At 44.4% G+C, this 15,708-nt stretch overlaps 2 protein-coding genes across 2 annotated transcripts; both read right to left on the reverse strand.

Annotated features, from left to right (window-relative positions):
* Positions 1-5,283: 5,283 nt before the first annotated feature.
* On the reverse strand, positions 5,284-7,193 carry LOC120669024 (exocyst complex component EXO70A1-like). Its single transcript, XM_039948857.1, has one exon. The coding sequence runs from the start codon at positions 6,919-6,921 to the stop codon at positions 5,389-5,391; it is 1,533 nt and encodes a 510-aa protein (XP_039804791.1). The 5' UTR covers positions 6,922-7,193; the 3' UTR covers positions 5,284-5,388.
* A 5,622-nt stretch (positions 7,194-12,815) lies between these two features.
* On the reverse strand, positions 12,816-15,538 carry LOC120671353. The gene is made up of 8 exons (XM_039951650.1): positions 15,229-15,538; positions 14,183-14,266; positions 14,013-14,047; positions 13,809-13,920; positions 13,593-13,681; positions 13,355-13,463; positions 13,133-13,273; positions 12,816-13,038 (listed from the first exon to the last, which is right to left on the reverse strand). Exons 1-8 carry the CDS (start codon positions 15,481-15,483, stop codon positions 12,961-12,963), a joined length of 903 nt encoding a protein of 300 aa, XP_039807584.1. The 5' UTR covers positions 15,484-15,538; the 3' UTR covers positions 12,816-12,960.
* Positions 15,539-15,708: the final 170 nt, after the last annotated feature.

The following is a 15,708-nucleotide window of genomic DNA, read 5'->3' on the forward strand; positions in this document are numbered from 1 at the left end:
TAAAAGCTCAAACTTTCGCACTGCAATTTGAAGTTCAACCCAATCCAACTATGACCGACCCAATCTTTCAATGACAAACTCAATCCAAACATTGACAGACCTAATCTGTCAATGATTGACTCAATATTGCAACTTGGAGCTTTGATTAAAAATATAATGCCTCACATTTTTCACTGAACTACTTGACCAAGATAATTCTTGATATTCCAATTTTGTTTCCACTCCACCACATTTCAAAGTTTGCATAAAAAATTATTCAAAAAGTGGGTCCAAACTTGGTTAACCATTGCTGATTCAGACTTGCCGTTTTCCGACCATAGTCACTGATCTCCAATTTCTCTACTTTTGCTTTTTCTTTTGTGGCACTTGCAACTTGATTAAGACTGATAACAACCTTAGGCCAATGATTAGCTAGTTAAGCTCAAGTTTAACAAAAAATTTGAATCAGTTTCTCTTTTGAAACTTGTTAAAGGATCTCATTTGAGTAATTTGTCCTTCAAATCAAATCTTTGATATAAACCCATTAATATTCTTATGTACGTAATTTTGACATTATTTAAATAAAATATGATATGCTCTCTTATTGGAAACATTTTTAAACAAAATTTCGTCATCACATGTGTTAAAATGCTAGAAAAATTTTATTTGGTGGTTTTGTTCATGCAATTCTAATGCTAACGATCATGTTAATCATGAAATTAACCTTAATTACATGTGATTAACACCTGGGGTGTTACACAGGACTCCCTCATCTCTGTCGATCTCGCCCACAAATCGAGATTTGCTTTCCTTTTCTTTTGATTCATTGCCTGATCTGTTGTATTTTTGCTTATTTGTTTCCTGAGTCGCAGAGGAGAGGAGCCTCCACAGATGAGCGCGCGCATAGCAGCTCCTCGCAGCAGTAGTCCGGGCGTCCGGCAGCTCCTTGATCCGCACCATCTGCAGCAGCAGCAGCTCCTCATCTCGTCCTCCTTTCCCCTCGCCGTCTCACAGCTGGCTTGGTGGTCTTCCCTGCTGGCCACACCTCCCCTCTCCTGTTCTGGCGGTCAGGTCTCAGCAATATTGCTTTGTTCTGAATATTTCTTTGTTTACAGTCTTTGTTCCTACCATTTGGTGGGTTTTAGTACCATATGTGATATTTGGTGAATATTCCCTTTAAGTTCATGTTTCAAGTATATTTTTGGGGGGTTTGTAGTGCTGAAAATGGATAGTGCTATTTTATATCTGTGGAATAGTGGTAAAATTTAAAGAATTAGATGCACATGACTGATTGCAATTTATAGTTTAATTATTAATGAGTGACACTCTAAATCTATGTGTCTAACTTTTACTTCTGTAACTTGTTGTTTGTTTCTCCCACTCATGTTCCAGCATGTCATAGCTGTAAAAAGATTGCCGCAGTCAAAATCGTGGCCCTCCACAGTGTGTGGCTTAAGTGGTGCTCAAAATAGAGAGAAGAAATGGCGCCACTCCTACCAATGCAGCTACCCATGCTTGTGCTAGAAAAATAAGGAGCAATGCAAGTAGATGCACCGATGCCATATTTTAAAAAAAAAATCTTTGACTCATGTGGCGTGGGAAAAAGCGCAAGAAGGCAGAACTCATTAGCCACTTGGAGTTGATTTTGTGGACCCTACTAGTGATGCTTGTGGTGCTTCCCATTGCAGCTCTTCAGGAGCGATGCTTACTTTTGGTTGTGGGGTCTGATATTTTTACGGGCATCACTCCACGTCCTCGTTTAGTTGTCCGTGTAAAGTTATAAAAATAGAATCTTTACACATTTGAAGTATTAAACATAGACTAATCACAAAACTAATTACAGAACTCGTCTGTAAACTACGAGGCGAATCTAATGAGTATAATTAATTCATCATTAGAGCATGTGTACTGTAGCAATTTAGTGTCTAATCATAGCCTAATTAGGCTCATTAGATTCGTCTTGCAATTTACAAGCAAACTATATAATTTATTTTTTATTTCGTCTAGATTTAATACTCAATGCATGTAAGATTCTCTTTTGATGTGATAGATTTGGAATTTTAAATTTCGCAACTAAATAAGGCCCACGTTATGGAGGGTCTTACCCCTCCTGTTTCGCTTTTCCCTTTTCTTTTTGTTGTCTGATGTACCTGATGTTCCCAATGGCATTTTATAAGGTTGAAGAAGGATCTGTGTGGCTAACGCTCTCATCGGACTTGTCAAACTGCTCAACCACTAACCAGTTTAGGACTGGCTGCCCAACTCCCCACCATCTGTAGGTATGCTTGTTTGATTTGTCGTGTGAAATAGTTATGCTGTGTCATGTATTGTTTATGCTTGCTCGATATGATTCCAGAGGATATGCATTCAGCTCAATGGTGCCCAAGTACTTTTGTTCTGTGTTGGTAACTCGTACTCATTTTTTATGTTTCTGGTATTTATCTCCACCTTTGTTCTGAATGCTTCTGAATATGTAGTATTTTGTCTCATGCATATGCTCTCAATGCTTCTTCAGAATTTTGCCATTCGATCTCTTCTTTGTTTGATGGCTGCATGTGTCACTAAATGTTCTTTCATATTAGCTCATTTAAACCTGCGCTTAAAAGCTAGTTTTATTCATTCTGAATTTCAAGCCACAACGAACAAACGTGGCCTTTGAATTATGGCTCTATATAGCTATGTATCTCTGAATTCTGAATTTACTTTCATTGCATTTAGTAGATATGTGGTGCAACCTGACTCCTTATTGCGGTCAATAGAACTAAATATGTTCTTGGTTGGTTGGTTCTTTTATAATAATTATTATTGTTTCTTATTAGTGAATCTTGTTGTTTGCACCATGGAATCTATCGACCCCTTGCTGCATGTGTTTTGGTAGGTAACCTGTATGTTTGTATTAAGAAGATTTATTTGCGGTTATGTAGCTAGATTGAGATATTTTAGAACTCATGTACTGCCTGTATGTCTATGACACCAAGGGTTAGATTGAAGATTTCCTAGTAGGTGGCCCAAATGCACTTATTCTAATATTCAACATTATTTACAGATTAACCTAACTGAACAAGATTTTTCTAGTAGTATATTTTGCTCCTGTAAATTCTGTTGATCCGCGTTTGGTCTGAGCTTTAGGGTTAATGTGTCTTATTTCCACTATTTATCAATTGCTATCCTTTTTCCGGCTATGTCGTTCTCTCATGGGTCCACATCTTATATGTCTGTTCTTTCTCTTCCATGTCAGCGTTTGGCTCCTGCATCTCTTTGTGCTGAATATTTGATCCATGCCTACCCGCAACTTTTTGCCCCTAGAGTTTGTTCTAGTTCAAAAAATGTTGAACATTTAGAAAAATAATAACAAATTCAAATATATTGATCGGATCTTATTTGTTGCCTTAATGGATAAAAAATATCAGTCTTGGACTATGAGAAAAATAAGTTTAATATTTCAAAATTGATGAATATTTTCACCTACCGACTTGTTTCAAAATTATCCATCGGAAGGCCGCCTTTTCTCGGCAGATCGTAGAAACTAAAGCCCTGTCTTTGTTTCTGAAAAATCTGAGGTCACTTTTTTTAAAGATGTAATAGGGATTAAAAACAAGTCGAAACAAACAGATTTTTTAGCCCCTATCACATCAAAAAAAATCTTACCATTTAGAAGTATTAAATAAAATTTGTTTATAAAACTTTTTCGACAATTGGGTGCTAATTCATGAGACAAATCTCATTCTAATTAATTCATAATTTGCTACAGTGATGCTACAGTAATTATCAGTAAATTATAGATTAATATACCTCGGCATATTCTATGAAAACCAGAATACCCATGCAAACTATGAAAACTCTGATCTAAAACTCCGATGGATAGAGGTGGAAATGGGGCAAATTTCCAAATAACCGCCCGCCTGCAGCCTTCCTAATTACTGTTTTGTGCACACAAAAAAAAACCCGCAGCAACGAAGGAGTCCGCGATTACGACACCCCTTCGGTTCTGTTCTCGCGTGGAGAAGCCCGCCGCGCCGCAGGACCTCGACGCGCCGCCGCCGGTCCTCGACGAGCCGCTGACGGTACCAGACGCGCCGCCGCCGGCTCCTGAGGGTTTCGTCGCTGCACGCCGCCCTCGTACCAGATGCCGCCGCCGGTCCTCGCTGAACATGTGTTTAGTGTTATGTAGGGAGTCCTGATAGGATGATGACGATCAGTTCTTGAGGGGGTCGGAACAAAGAAGCAGTGTTTAGGTGGTATGTGTTGTTCAGTTCTGTTGGGAAGAGAACTCTGAAATGGGGATGACATGAACGCCTATGCCCGTTTGTTTTCTACCCTCCTCTCAGTCCTCTGTAATTACCTAGTGGAGTAGTACTATGTGCAAGGCAAAGCTTGTGGCTCTGCTTTTTCTATGCTCGATCATTTCCTGCATCAATTCAATCGCCTGGGACATGTTAGCTTCCGAACTGCTGCTGTTGCAGGTTCCGAACTGGATGCAGAGAAGGCTCCATGGCGTCGCGGGCGCCGAGTCCATGGCGTTGCGGCCGCCGGAGTCGTCCATGCCGTCGCGGTCGCGGCCGCCGGAGTCGTCCATGCCGTCGCGGCCGCCGGAGTCCAGGGCCATGGCGTGGTGGGTTTCCATCGCGGTAGGGGTGGCGGCCAACGCGGGAGGGGCGGCGGCCACCGCGGCACGGGCGTAGAACCGGGCGGGGCGGCGGCGACTTGAAACGACGAAACCAGGCTGCGACGGGTGGGGTTCCAGGCAGGGGGTGTTTAGCAAAAATTCCAATTATAATGGGTTGAGTGGGGGGTTAAGTGCAAAAGAAACCCACCTCCACCCCTATCCATCGGATCCAGATCCTGTGGCCTAGATCGGAGTTTTCATAGTTTGCATGGGTACCCTGGTTTCCATAGGATACGCCGCCACATATACCTCAATAGATTTGTCTCGCAGTTTAGTCCCAGTGTTTTATAATTAGATTTGTAATTAGATTTTATTTAATACTTTTAAATACTAAGATTTTTTTATTTGACATAGTCTAAAGTTTAGTCCCAGGAACCAAACAACATGTTAGTCTGTTTCACTGTACGCCTCAGCAACCATGTTTGGTTTGGGTGCGAATAAAACTTGGTGAAATTTTTCGCAGTTTCGACCACTAATTAGAGATATTAAATGAAGTCTAATTACAAAACCACATTCGCAATCATAGTATTGTATCAGTTAATGTATCTAATGAGACATTTGATCTTATAATTAGAGCATAGTTACTGTAGCATTATTGTATCTAATTGTGGATTAATTATACTTATTAGATTCGGCTAGCAAACTTGCAGCTATCCGTGAAAAAATTTATAAATAGATTTCGTTTAATACGTCATGTTAAATTATTTGGTAAACAATATCGCGGCGTAAAATTCCAAGGTCTTCTATCCTTCAAACAAGCCGGAGAGCTGCTGCTCCAGCTCCTCCGCGGTGCGTCCGGCGGCCGCTTTTACATCCTGGTGCTCCTCCAAATACCGGCGGTATGCCGGCACGACGAGCTCCGACACGGCTTCCCGGAGGACGCTCCGGAGCGCCGGGTCGGGCACCTTCCAGCACCTCTGCGCGCCGCACGCGTTCTCAAACGCCGCGTAGAAAGCGCTCAACGGGCTCCGGCGCCGGGCGGGCTGCTTGGTGAAGCGGCGGCCGCCGCCGCCCAGCCGCGACACGACGGGCGCCCAGGACGCGTCCATGTAGCTCTTGATGTGGCCCTCCATGCGCTCCTCTCGGACGCGGAGCCACTCGGGGGGCAGGAAGTGCCGGAGGTCGGAGCCCGCTGCGCGGCGCGCGACGGCGTGCGTGTTGTTGAGCATGAACACCTGGCGCAGCCCCGGGAACGCGAGCGCCGCGGCGTTCTCCTCGAGCGCGGCCTCCAGGCACGAGACCAGCTCCGCAACCAGCCCGCGGCTGCCCTCGGGGCCTGGCGCCGGCGACTCGCCGCCGTCGCTGCCGAGGACGACGAGGTGGAGAGAGGCGCGGCTGCGCAGCATGCAGCGGAAGTAGCCCATCCAGAACCTCACGCACGGGTGCACCTCGCCGCCCTGCGGCATCCGCCACGGGTAGTGGGAGCGCACGAACGCTCTGAGGTCACGCCCGCCGTGCCGCGCCGCGCCCACCAGCCCCGCGAGCGCGGCCTCGGCGGCCGCCGGGACGGGGTGGTCGGGCCCCCAGGAGAACAGCCTCGCGAGGACGGGGTACGTCTCCGAGAGCGGGGCGTGCATGTCGAGCGCCGCGAGCAGCTTCGACGGGGAGCTCCCGAGCGCGGCCACGGCGTCCACCAGCCTCAGCATCGCGCCTGAGCTCGCGGCCGCGAGCTCCCCCAGAGCGGCTGCCTGCGCGGGCGCGAGCTCTCGGCCGTGCCCGAGGCGGAAGACGCGCTCCATGCCGCCCAGCGCCTGCGCCCACGCGCCGACCCTCCTCCCGAGCTCCCGCCGCGGGAGGGCGCGCTCGTCTCCGCCGGACGAGCCGCCCGTGTCCAGCACCCAGGCGACGTCGAATCCGGAGAGCCAGCGCAACAGCGCCTCGGCACGCGCGGCGGCGTCGGCGGGAGAGGCGAAGGCCGGGAGGAGGAGGAGGAGCACGCGCTGCTGGCGCCCGTGGACGTCGTCGAGGGCGCGTGGCGAAGACAGGGAGACTTGGCGGATAAAGTCGCGGTCGTCGAAGTCGAGCTCGTCGCGGCGGGCGGAGGAGGAGAGCGGGGAGGCGGCGTGGCGCCGGAACTCGCCCTGCTCCTGGGCGCAGAACTCGTCGGCGCTGCTGGAGCCGTCGCTCGAGGCGCCGGGCGAGGCCGGGCTGCTACCGCCGCCGCTGCTGCTGTTGTCGTAGCCGCCGGCGCCGGAGTCCAGCCGGGCCTCGGCAATGATAGTCCTGATGCGCGCGTACATGGCGCTCGGCGGCGGCGGCCCGGATGATGTGGCCATGTCGTGCGCAGCTAGAGTCTACTCGCTGGAGTGAAAGCACGCTGCTTTATTCCACTTGCCCACCTTGGCTTCGAGTGAGCCGGCTAGTCGTGCCAAAGCCAAAAGCACCGGGGCACTTGCCCCCAGAAGCAGGTAGCGTGGACTTGAGCGAGCTAGTCGTCGTCGACGCCAAATTCTGAAATTTCTCTATCCGAAGGGACTGTCCACTCTCCAGTCTCCACTGTGCATTCGTCTCCGAGAAGTCGGATTTCTTAGCCGCTCGACTACTTGTTAGAGCCAGGGTTTTAAAAACCGACCGGACCGGCCTAACCGCCGCCCTCCGGTACCGGTTTACCGGACCGGTTAGGCCGATAACCGGTGGAAACCGGTTGAATTCAAATCCAAATTCAAATAAATTCAAAAACTCTCATGCAACCGGTTCCGACCGGTTTACCGGCCGGTTTGACCGGTTTACCGGCCGGTTTTACCGGTTTACCGGTCGGTTTGACCGGTTTGAAATTCAAAAGCTCCCGTGCAACCGGTTTACCGGCCGGTTTGACCGGTTTACCGACCGGTTTGACCGGTTTTCCGACCGGTTTGATCGGTGGGCCTTCATGGGCCGGCCCATTTTTTTCTTTTTCTTTTTTGATTTAACTTTAAATTCCCACAAACTATACTAACTGAATGATTTTTTGAGAAAATTTGATACCATTAAATTCATCACACCTTGAAGTATTTTTAGGAATTTTTTAGGAATTTTTCATTTTTTGAATTCAAATTTAAAATTTGAATTTTGGCCGGTTGGGTACCGGCCGAAACCGGAACCGGACCGGACCGGTTTGACCGGTAACCGGTCAAACCGGACCGGTTCCCACCGGTTAGGTTAACCTTGGTTAGAGCAAGTCTTATAGATTTCGCCGGTCGCTGGCTGGGAACACGCGCGGGATGGTGGTGGCCCCCGCTGCTGCTCACTGCTTGGCCAATGGAAGGGTGTGCAGTGCGTCTCCGTCGGCCTCCGCCGGCATTTTGCTTCTCGCCCGCTCGACTCTCTCTCCTATACCACGGCAGCTCCCCGCCCGCTCCGCGCCCACCATTATACCTGCTCTTACAGACTTACAGCCAGATTGTGCAGCCTGTGAGAGAACAGCGGCCGTCACGATGAGCGCTGTGCATCTTTCCTCATTGCCGGCGACAATCTCTACAGCCGAGCCTACCGTTCCGAACCGTCAGTGCCGCGATCGCCATCAATCCTCGCACCGTTTCGTGATGTAGTGTGTCTTTGTGGCCACTGTGAAGAAGGTGGAAGAACCTCTGTGCTATGATCTCTGTGTTTTCCACGTTTCTTATGATGATGAGCTAGTAGGCCAAGTCTTCAGGGGTGAGCCTCACAGCCCTCATTCCTGCATAGTTGTGTCTCATACTTTTGCATGGCCTGACTTGTAACAGTATGGTCTCTTGTAAGTTGTAAATTAGACCTTTTGTGGTTATCGCCTCTGATTTTCTGATGCAGAGGCTCTTGAGGGAGCAGTGGGCGATATGACCACAACCACCTACTGAACTGGAGAAGTGACCTGTAACCAATCCAGTGGACCTTTTTTAGCAATATACTTCCGATGGAACTTCGGTTTGCGACTGTGATCTTCACTGGTTTCGTTGCGTGGATGATTGAGAGGCCTGAAACCGACTGTACCAAGGATCAGGTTAGAGACAGTTCGGCACCGCTGTTTTCACAGTCAGGTTGACTTCCTATAAGTGGTTTAGTTATTTGTCTTAGATATAAATTTCATCTGGCTACTCTGAAATTATTAGAAACCAGGTGTCGGAAACTTTCATGGTGATTATGGTGCTTGTTTAATCTCGAAATTGTCAGAAAAGCACATTTAATCTTGAACCAATACATTTCTATTAGAAGAGAAGGAAGAAATAAAGTGTTTAATTTCTTTAAACTCATCCACAATCTTATGCCAATGCGACTGCTTGCTGTTCGCGTCCTACTTCAAATTCTCTATCAATCAGCCATTGCCATACTGTTTACAGAGACAATTTTTATTTGGTAACTGACTAACTGTGACTAGCTTTGCCATACAGTTAATACGAATACTTTTTTTTTCTTTTGTGTTAACATTGCCAATATTGAATACGTCTACTTTGTTCGGTTTGTAACCATCAAACCTAAAGCAACAGAAGGGCAATGTCTTCAACTCCCAGAATGTAGGAAATTAACAGTGGATATTAAGTGTTCCAAATATATGCAGATTCTGCAAAGGTGAGGGATAGTGTGGAAGCTTTCAGATATTCTCCATGACGTAAGGAGCACTTGAGCCTTAGAACGGATCGCCACAAAAGAAAGGTGGATCCAAGCATGCAAAACATAGAGCAAGGCTTCTCTGATCCTAATCGCCAATGCCACAACCACATCGTTTGTGCAACTTCTTCTATGTAACAATGCAACTTCTTCTAGCAATCAGCTAGCCCTGTTTAGTTAGCAAAAATTTTTGGCACCTTTTTCAACACTAATTACAAGTATTAAACATAGATTAATTATAAAACTAATTATACAGATGGACAGAAAATTGCGAGGTGAATCTATTAAGCCTAATTAATTCATTATTAGAAGTTGTTTACTCTAGCACAACATTATCTAATCATTACATAATTAAGTTCATTAGATTCATCTCGCGATTTCATCTAAGGGTTATAGAATGGGTTTTGTCAGTTATTCGTTAATACTTCTAATCAGTGATCAAACGTTCGAAGTTACTGTAGCCTGTGAAAAATTTTGGGAACCAAACGGGGCTAGATTAGACGTTATAGCTTGACCTTGCTACAGATCCAAACGTACCCACGCCCACATACATCAGTTACAGCCGCCCAACGTTCTCGACCTGCCATCGGCAGTTCGGCATAGACAGAGCAATTAGCAATGACAATGTTGGAAATATGTGTTTAAAAAATCAGATTTCAATTTGAGGCAAAATAGAAATAACAACGCTAATGCGATTCAAATAGAATTGAAAACTGATAGAGTAAATCGAGCCGAAACATACTCATATCATCCTTCTCCTCAGTGCACGCCAAAGGAAAAGAGCTGGCGACCAAGAATTCTTATAGGCGAGACTAACAGCTGTTCGTATGTATGAGCCGTTCGATGTGGAGGTTGTTCGTATGTATGTATGTATGTATGTGTGCTTTCTGGACATCTTCAAAAATTCTTATAGGCGAGAGAGAAGCTCACAGTGAGCTGACCGTTTTCGCTATAAAAGCATATATCTCAAACAAAATTGAAAACTGATAAATCAAGTGTAAATCAGCCCACTCTTCTCCTTTTGTTGTGTGTTCAAACACAAGGGAGAGCTCTTCTATTTAAGTTGGCTTGCACCAACTTGAACTAGCAATGTGAAACTAAATGATGTCATACACTCTTACTTTGGGATTTCTAAAATGGGTCTCTTCATGGGCCTATTTTCCCGCACTTCTCTATCAAAGAGAAGCCTCATACAAATCTTATTGGATTCACGGTGCGTGTTTGCTTGTTTCGACATATTTTGGTTTTGATATTATTGAAATATATTAGAGTTTGCTACCTTCGATCTGCGTCTCAAGGTGTGTGTAGGCATGTAAGGGCGGGAGGATTGGTTCACAACTTTTCCCTGATAATGGTAAGCTCGTCCATCGATTGTCAGATCTGCCAATCAAGTCCCTCAACTTTTGATTTTAGATTAAATTCATCCGTGTGCTAATGTGGCACTCCATGATGATATTATGAGACTAATATGAAAGGAAAAAGCTATTGTACGACTAGTCTCACTACACGCAAGCACGTGACCACGTAGGCATGTAGGCCTGCCTACGATCTATCATACGTCGGCGGCCCAACAAATTTCACATGTCAGACCGTCCTATGCATTCATAGCCTAGCGATCCACGCACCTCTGCACACGACTATTGTTGCAATTTTGCTTGCCCACGCAGGTAGCATCCATGGGAACCCTTTTACATGAAGCCATCCTAAAAAAATATATTATCTACTTCAGATTACCTCCATTTCGAGAACCGATTGCACCATTGTTTTCTACGCGATAAGACGAACAAAACTTGACCCCACTTGCATATGTTTTAATGATGTTTTATACTATAGCAATATATGTGATGATTTGCTCTCTTTCTGTATCAACTTATGTGTATGTTATATTAATGTAGTAACAACTTATGTGTATATCAACTATTATTTTGTGTTAACTCGTATGTACCAGTGCATGATCAATTTTTATTTGCAGTAATTTGTATCTTATATGTGGGGAAACTCATGTATGATAGATGTTAGTTGTATCTTGTATGTGGGGAAACTCATGTATGATAAATGTTGGTTTGTGATAACTTATGTAGATGACAGATTTTATTTGTGGCAATTTATGTTTATAACAGATTTTTTCTGTGGCAATATTTTTGTGATAGTTTATAAATATTTTTATGATAACTTTTATTCTATATGTGTGGCAACTTATATCTTATACGTGTGGCAACTCATGTGCATGCAACTTTCTGTTTTTGTGGCAACTTATTGTATAACATATAGCAACTTGCTACTTGGGCAAAATATCTTCAAAATATATGCAAGTGGGATCTAGTTTTGATTGTATCATCACGTAGAACACAACGGTACAATTGGTATTCAAAACGGAGCTCGTACGAAGGAGATAAAATATTTTTAAATGTCATTTTATAGTAAAAAAAGGTAGTGTAGTCTTAACTTACACAGTACGTAGAAGTCAAAGCGGAAGGGAGGGGTGTCGTGTGCTTCGCCTCCGCGCGACTGGTCGCGCATTAACCTCTTCCAATATGAAAAGTTATTTTTTCCCTTTTATTCTTTCCCCTTCTCGCTTTCAGCTAAAGATGAGACTTGGGTTGTGCTATTTTTAGAGCGTTACATCATGATTTTAGGCATGGCCCAAAGCACGATATGGTACAAAAAAAAATTAGACCGTGCCGTGCCTACAATCTCAACACGATGGTCTACGCGGCAGGACCCGTATTTTGGACCGTGGGTCAAGATGGCACTAAAATAGCCTGTCGACCTGTGTGTAGCCCATTGTTCTAATATCAATCAATTTATGCTACTTTCTAATTAGCAACCGCCATTCAAGAAAGGATTTGTTAAAAGAAGATGCTTTATGTGATCTTAGTTATGAGTAAATTTTACTGCCGGTCCTTAAACTTGGCCTGCGTATTCATCCTAGTCATCGTACTCTTAAAATGCACATAATAGTCCTTAAACGTGTCTCACACTCTCATCCTAGTCCTTAAGCTTGTTTCGAGTTCTCATCACGGCCCTTATATTCTCAACATGCACATTATCCCACACTCTGGAACAAGTTCATGTGCTTCCAAAATATTTAGAAAAAAACTTTACAAATTATTCAAACTTTTAGAATTCCAATCAAATTATAATCTCACTAAAATAAAATTGATAAAAAATTCATAAGGCAATCATCTTGGATACAATATTTGATGATTTTTAGAGTGGTTATTTTAATACATTTATTTAATAGTTAATTTTATTTTAGAGACTAAAATAATATTAAAATCATTTATACCTTTGCTCTAAAAGATCCTGAGAAAATAACAAAAAAAAGCTAATTCAAATCTTAGTTATTTAGGATTTTGGTATTTCACATTCAATTCGTGATAATTATTAATAAATTTTGGTTCCATTTTGTGTGGGAATTGAACTTGATTTGAAATCCAAAAAATTAAAACAATTCGTGATATTTTAAGAGTATGTGCATTTCAGCTTTAAAAAGGACTATTATGCAATATCGAACCTATGTAACTTTGAACTTGTTCTCCTTTCTTAAATGTATCTTAAATGCATTGGCAGTGCTCCCGCTTTTTTAAACAAAAATATGTGCTCAAAATTCCTTAAAAACAAATTTATGTTGGAACAGGCGAACAAAGAAATGCGTTATGTACAAATTTTAAAGCTGAATGGGTCCAATACATTTTATGTGCCCTGCACTATGACATGTCGGAACAGAGAGACTGAAAGTCATGAGATGAGATTCAGATGGCTCCCGTTCCACGCTGGTGAACAACAGATCTCTGAACCACCTCTCCTTGTACACTTATCAACATTGACTCCTGCCACAGTTGCCAGATGAAGTTAGATGGAAATCCAAAGGTTTCTCATTGATATTGGGGGCAATTGTCAGCATAGAACCATAAATAAGCTCACCATCTCTAGGGGTGTAACTCTGTGCAGGAAGAAACCATCTACACCTATTTGATCACCACCAGGGCTGGAATGTCCAATGTACAAGATTGAACTGTCATGGTGGAAGTATCCACAAAGCCCACCCTTGCTTACATATGCGTTCTGTATCATATACCATGAAGTAAGTTATAGCGATCATTAATTTGGAAAAAAAATCTCATCAACAAAGAGAACAGAATTTACCACTTCATATTTTGTGAAAATACGCTGAAATGGTGTGTAGAACTTCATTATCTCTGGTGCTTCTGCCTCATTGCAAACAACTAATGGATTATATCCAACAACTATTTTCCTGCCTTAAAAAAAAGAATGTGAGACATTATGGTCACAATCAATAGTCCTAAGGACTGAAATATTTGCTTCTGCGATAACTATACAAACAAGGAAATGTGAACAGGGGCAACTGGTAGTAAACGCTTACCAATTACCACTGGTGAGTGCCAATGATCGCTCCAACCATTTAGTTTGTTCCCTATATGAAGTGCTTATTTTTCCATCTTGTAGAGGATCCTTGTAAAAAAATTGACAAATCCATGGCTAAGAATCTATCAAAGTTAGCATACCTAACGTGATGTACTGCTAATTATCAGATAGGCATGATCCCAAAAGAAACTCAAAGTTGCTCAAGGTGTAATGCCTGCAGAGCCCCAGTGTCCAGACCAATGATATCTAGAACCTGATCATACGACATATTCACTTTCTTCACAAAGTTACCGAGTATCCGACCATGTGATGATGTTGTGGAATACCTGATGGAAAAGCAATGGTGCTGGTTCCCATAATGTACACTATAGAGCTAAATTATTAAAAGTAGCTGTAAATGTAGGAACAACTAGCTTACCAGGGTATATTCAGATCTTGGAAGTACATGGAACCCTGAAAGGGAAAAAGGAAACAACTTAGCATTTTGTTCAATTACAAAAACAAGATTCCTTAACCACAATACTGGTAATGGACAACGAGATACATTAGACAGCACCTCGATCTCATTAGTGCAAGTTAGTTACTTACATTTTGCCAAAGTGGATCATTCTCTCCAGACCGAGCAACATCCAGCACGAACTTGACTTCATAAACCTTTGCAATAGCCTCCATCTTCATAAAAAAAATCAGAATAGGAAAATCTAGATCAGATATGCGTACTTTGTGCAATTTCTTCAAACCAACAAGAAAGGCATAATTGACAATCATTCTAATCACAGGCAGTCAGACATTTCTAAGCCACACCAAGCACACAGACGTTTCACGCCGCTTAATTCGACATCAACAGCAAAATATGCCTAGACGGATGAGTAACAAAGCAGACCGAACCACTCACTAAGTCCACTTAACTATATGAACACATACTGCACTGTGTTGTTAACTAGTCCATAAGGTGGCGTAAGAATAGACTACAACACAATTCAGCAAAGACATCGTTAGTCAGGAGGCACATTGGCACATGTGCCTCATCAGAAAAGTTGCATGCTGCATGTGCCGTCATCCCAGGTAGCTCCAACGCCAAGACTCTAGAGTAATAGCAGTCTTAGATCTTAGATCTGCTGCAAATGTGCAGGTCATCACCACTCATTGCGTGAATAAGTGTCAAAGCATTGCCGCTTATATAGGAGCACGAGAGTTGCAACTAAATGGGCAAATCAAATCAACGATGACATCTTCACTCCGAATGACTACTATTGGTCCAACAAACCACGAATCAACAATTCCTAATGTTTCAAACTTGAATTACCATGCGCATTGCAACATTAGATGGGTGATTTAGGTCCTGTTTATTTTCACTTAGCTTATAATCTAAGCGTGGCCAAGAGAAGCGAAGTTTTTCTCGCTTCTTGATTCTCGCTTCTCATAGTTCAAATCTCTGAAACGGATTACCACATAAGCGAAAATAAGTCCGGCGTTTGGTGGGATTATCGCTTAAGCGCAGCGCTAAACGAGGCAATGCAATGCGGCAGTGCCAATTCGCCACAAGGCGGAAGCAACACTACCACGAAGAACAAAGAGAGTCCAAACAACACGCCAGGGGACCGGATCATGGGAGGGAGTAGAACCGCGCGCACCTGTCTCAGTAGCTTTGCCTGCTCGGCGGGCGTACGCGATCCGTCGGCGACGCTGAGGAAGGCGACGCCTCCACCGCGCACGCCCCGGCCGAGCGCGTCCACCCCGCCGCCGGCCCCCGGCAACAGCTGCGGCTCGCCGAGGCTGAAGGCCGCGTAGAGCGCGAGGCACAGCACAGCCTGCACGGCCACCGTGCCGCGCCACGGCAGCTGGCGCCTGCGCTCCGCCGTCGCTGGCTCTTCATCTTCCTCTTCCATTGCCGTAGCAGCCGCTGGCTCCGCGCGCGCTCTGTGGCGCCTTCTCTCAGCAGCCGTGCCGAAGTCGACACTCGACAGAGACTACTGCGGTTTGGTGGATATCGTGGCCAATGACGAACAAACCAACAAAGTGCCAATGATGATTCATAAAAAAAATGCCCATTTTTCCCTTCGTATCCTGGCGGCCCTGTCGTATGCCCACCGAACCTAGCCATGTGTCGAACG

Source organism: Panicum virgatum, chromosome 4N (genome assembly GCF_016808335.1).
Source record: "Panicum virgatum strain AP13 chromosome 4N, P.virgatum_v5, whole genome shotgun sequence".
NCBI lineage: Eukaryota > Viridiplantae > Streptophyta > Magnoliopsida > Poales > Poaceae > Panicum > Panicum virgatum.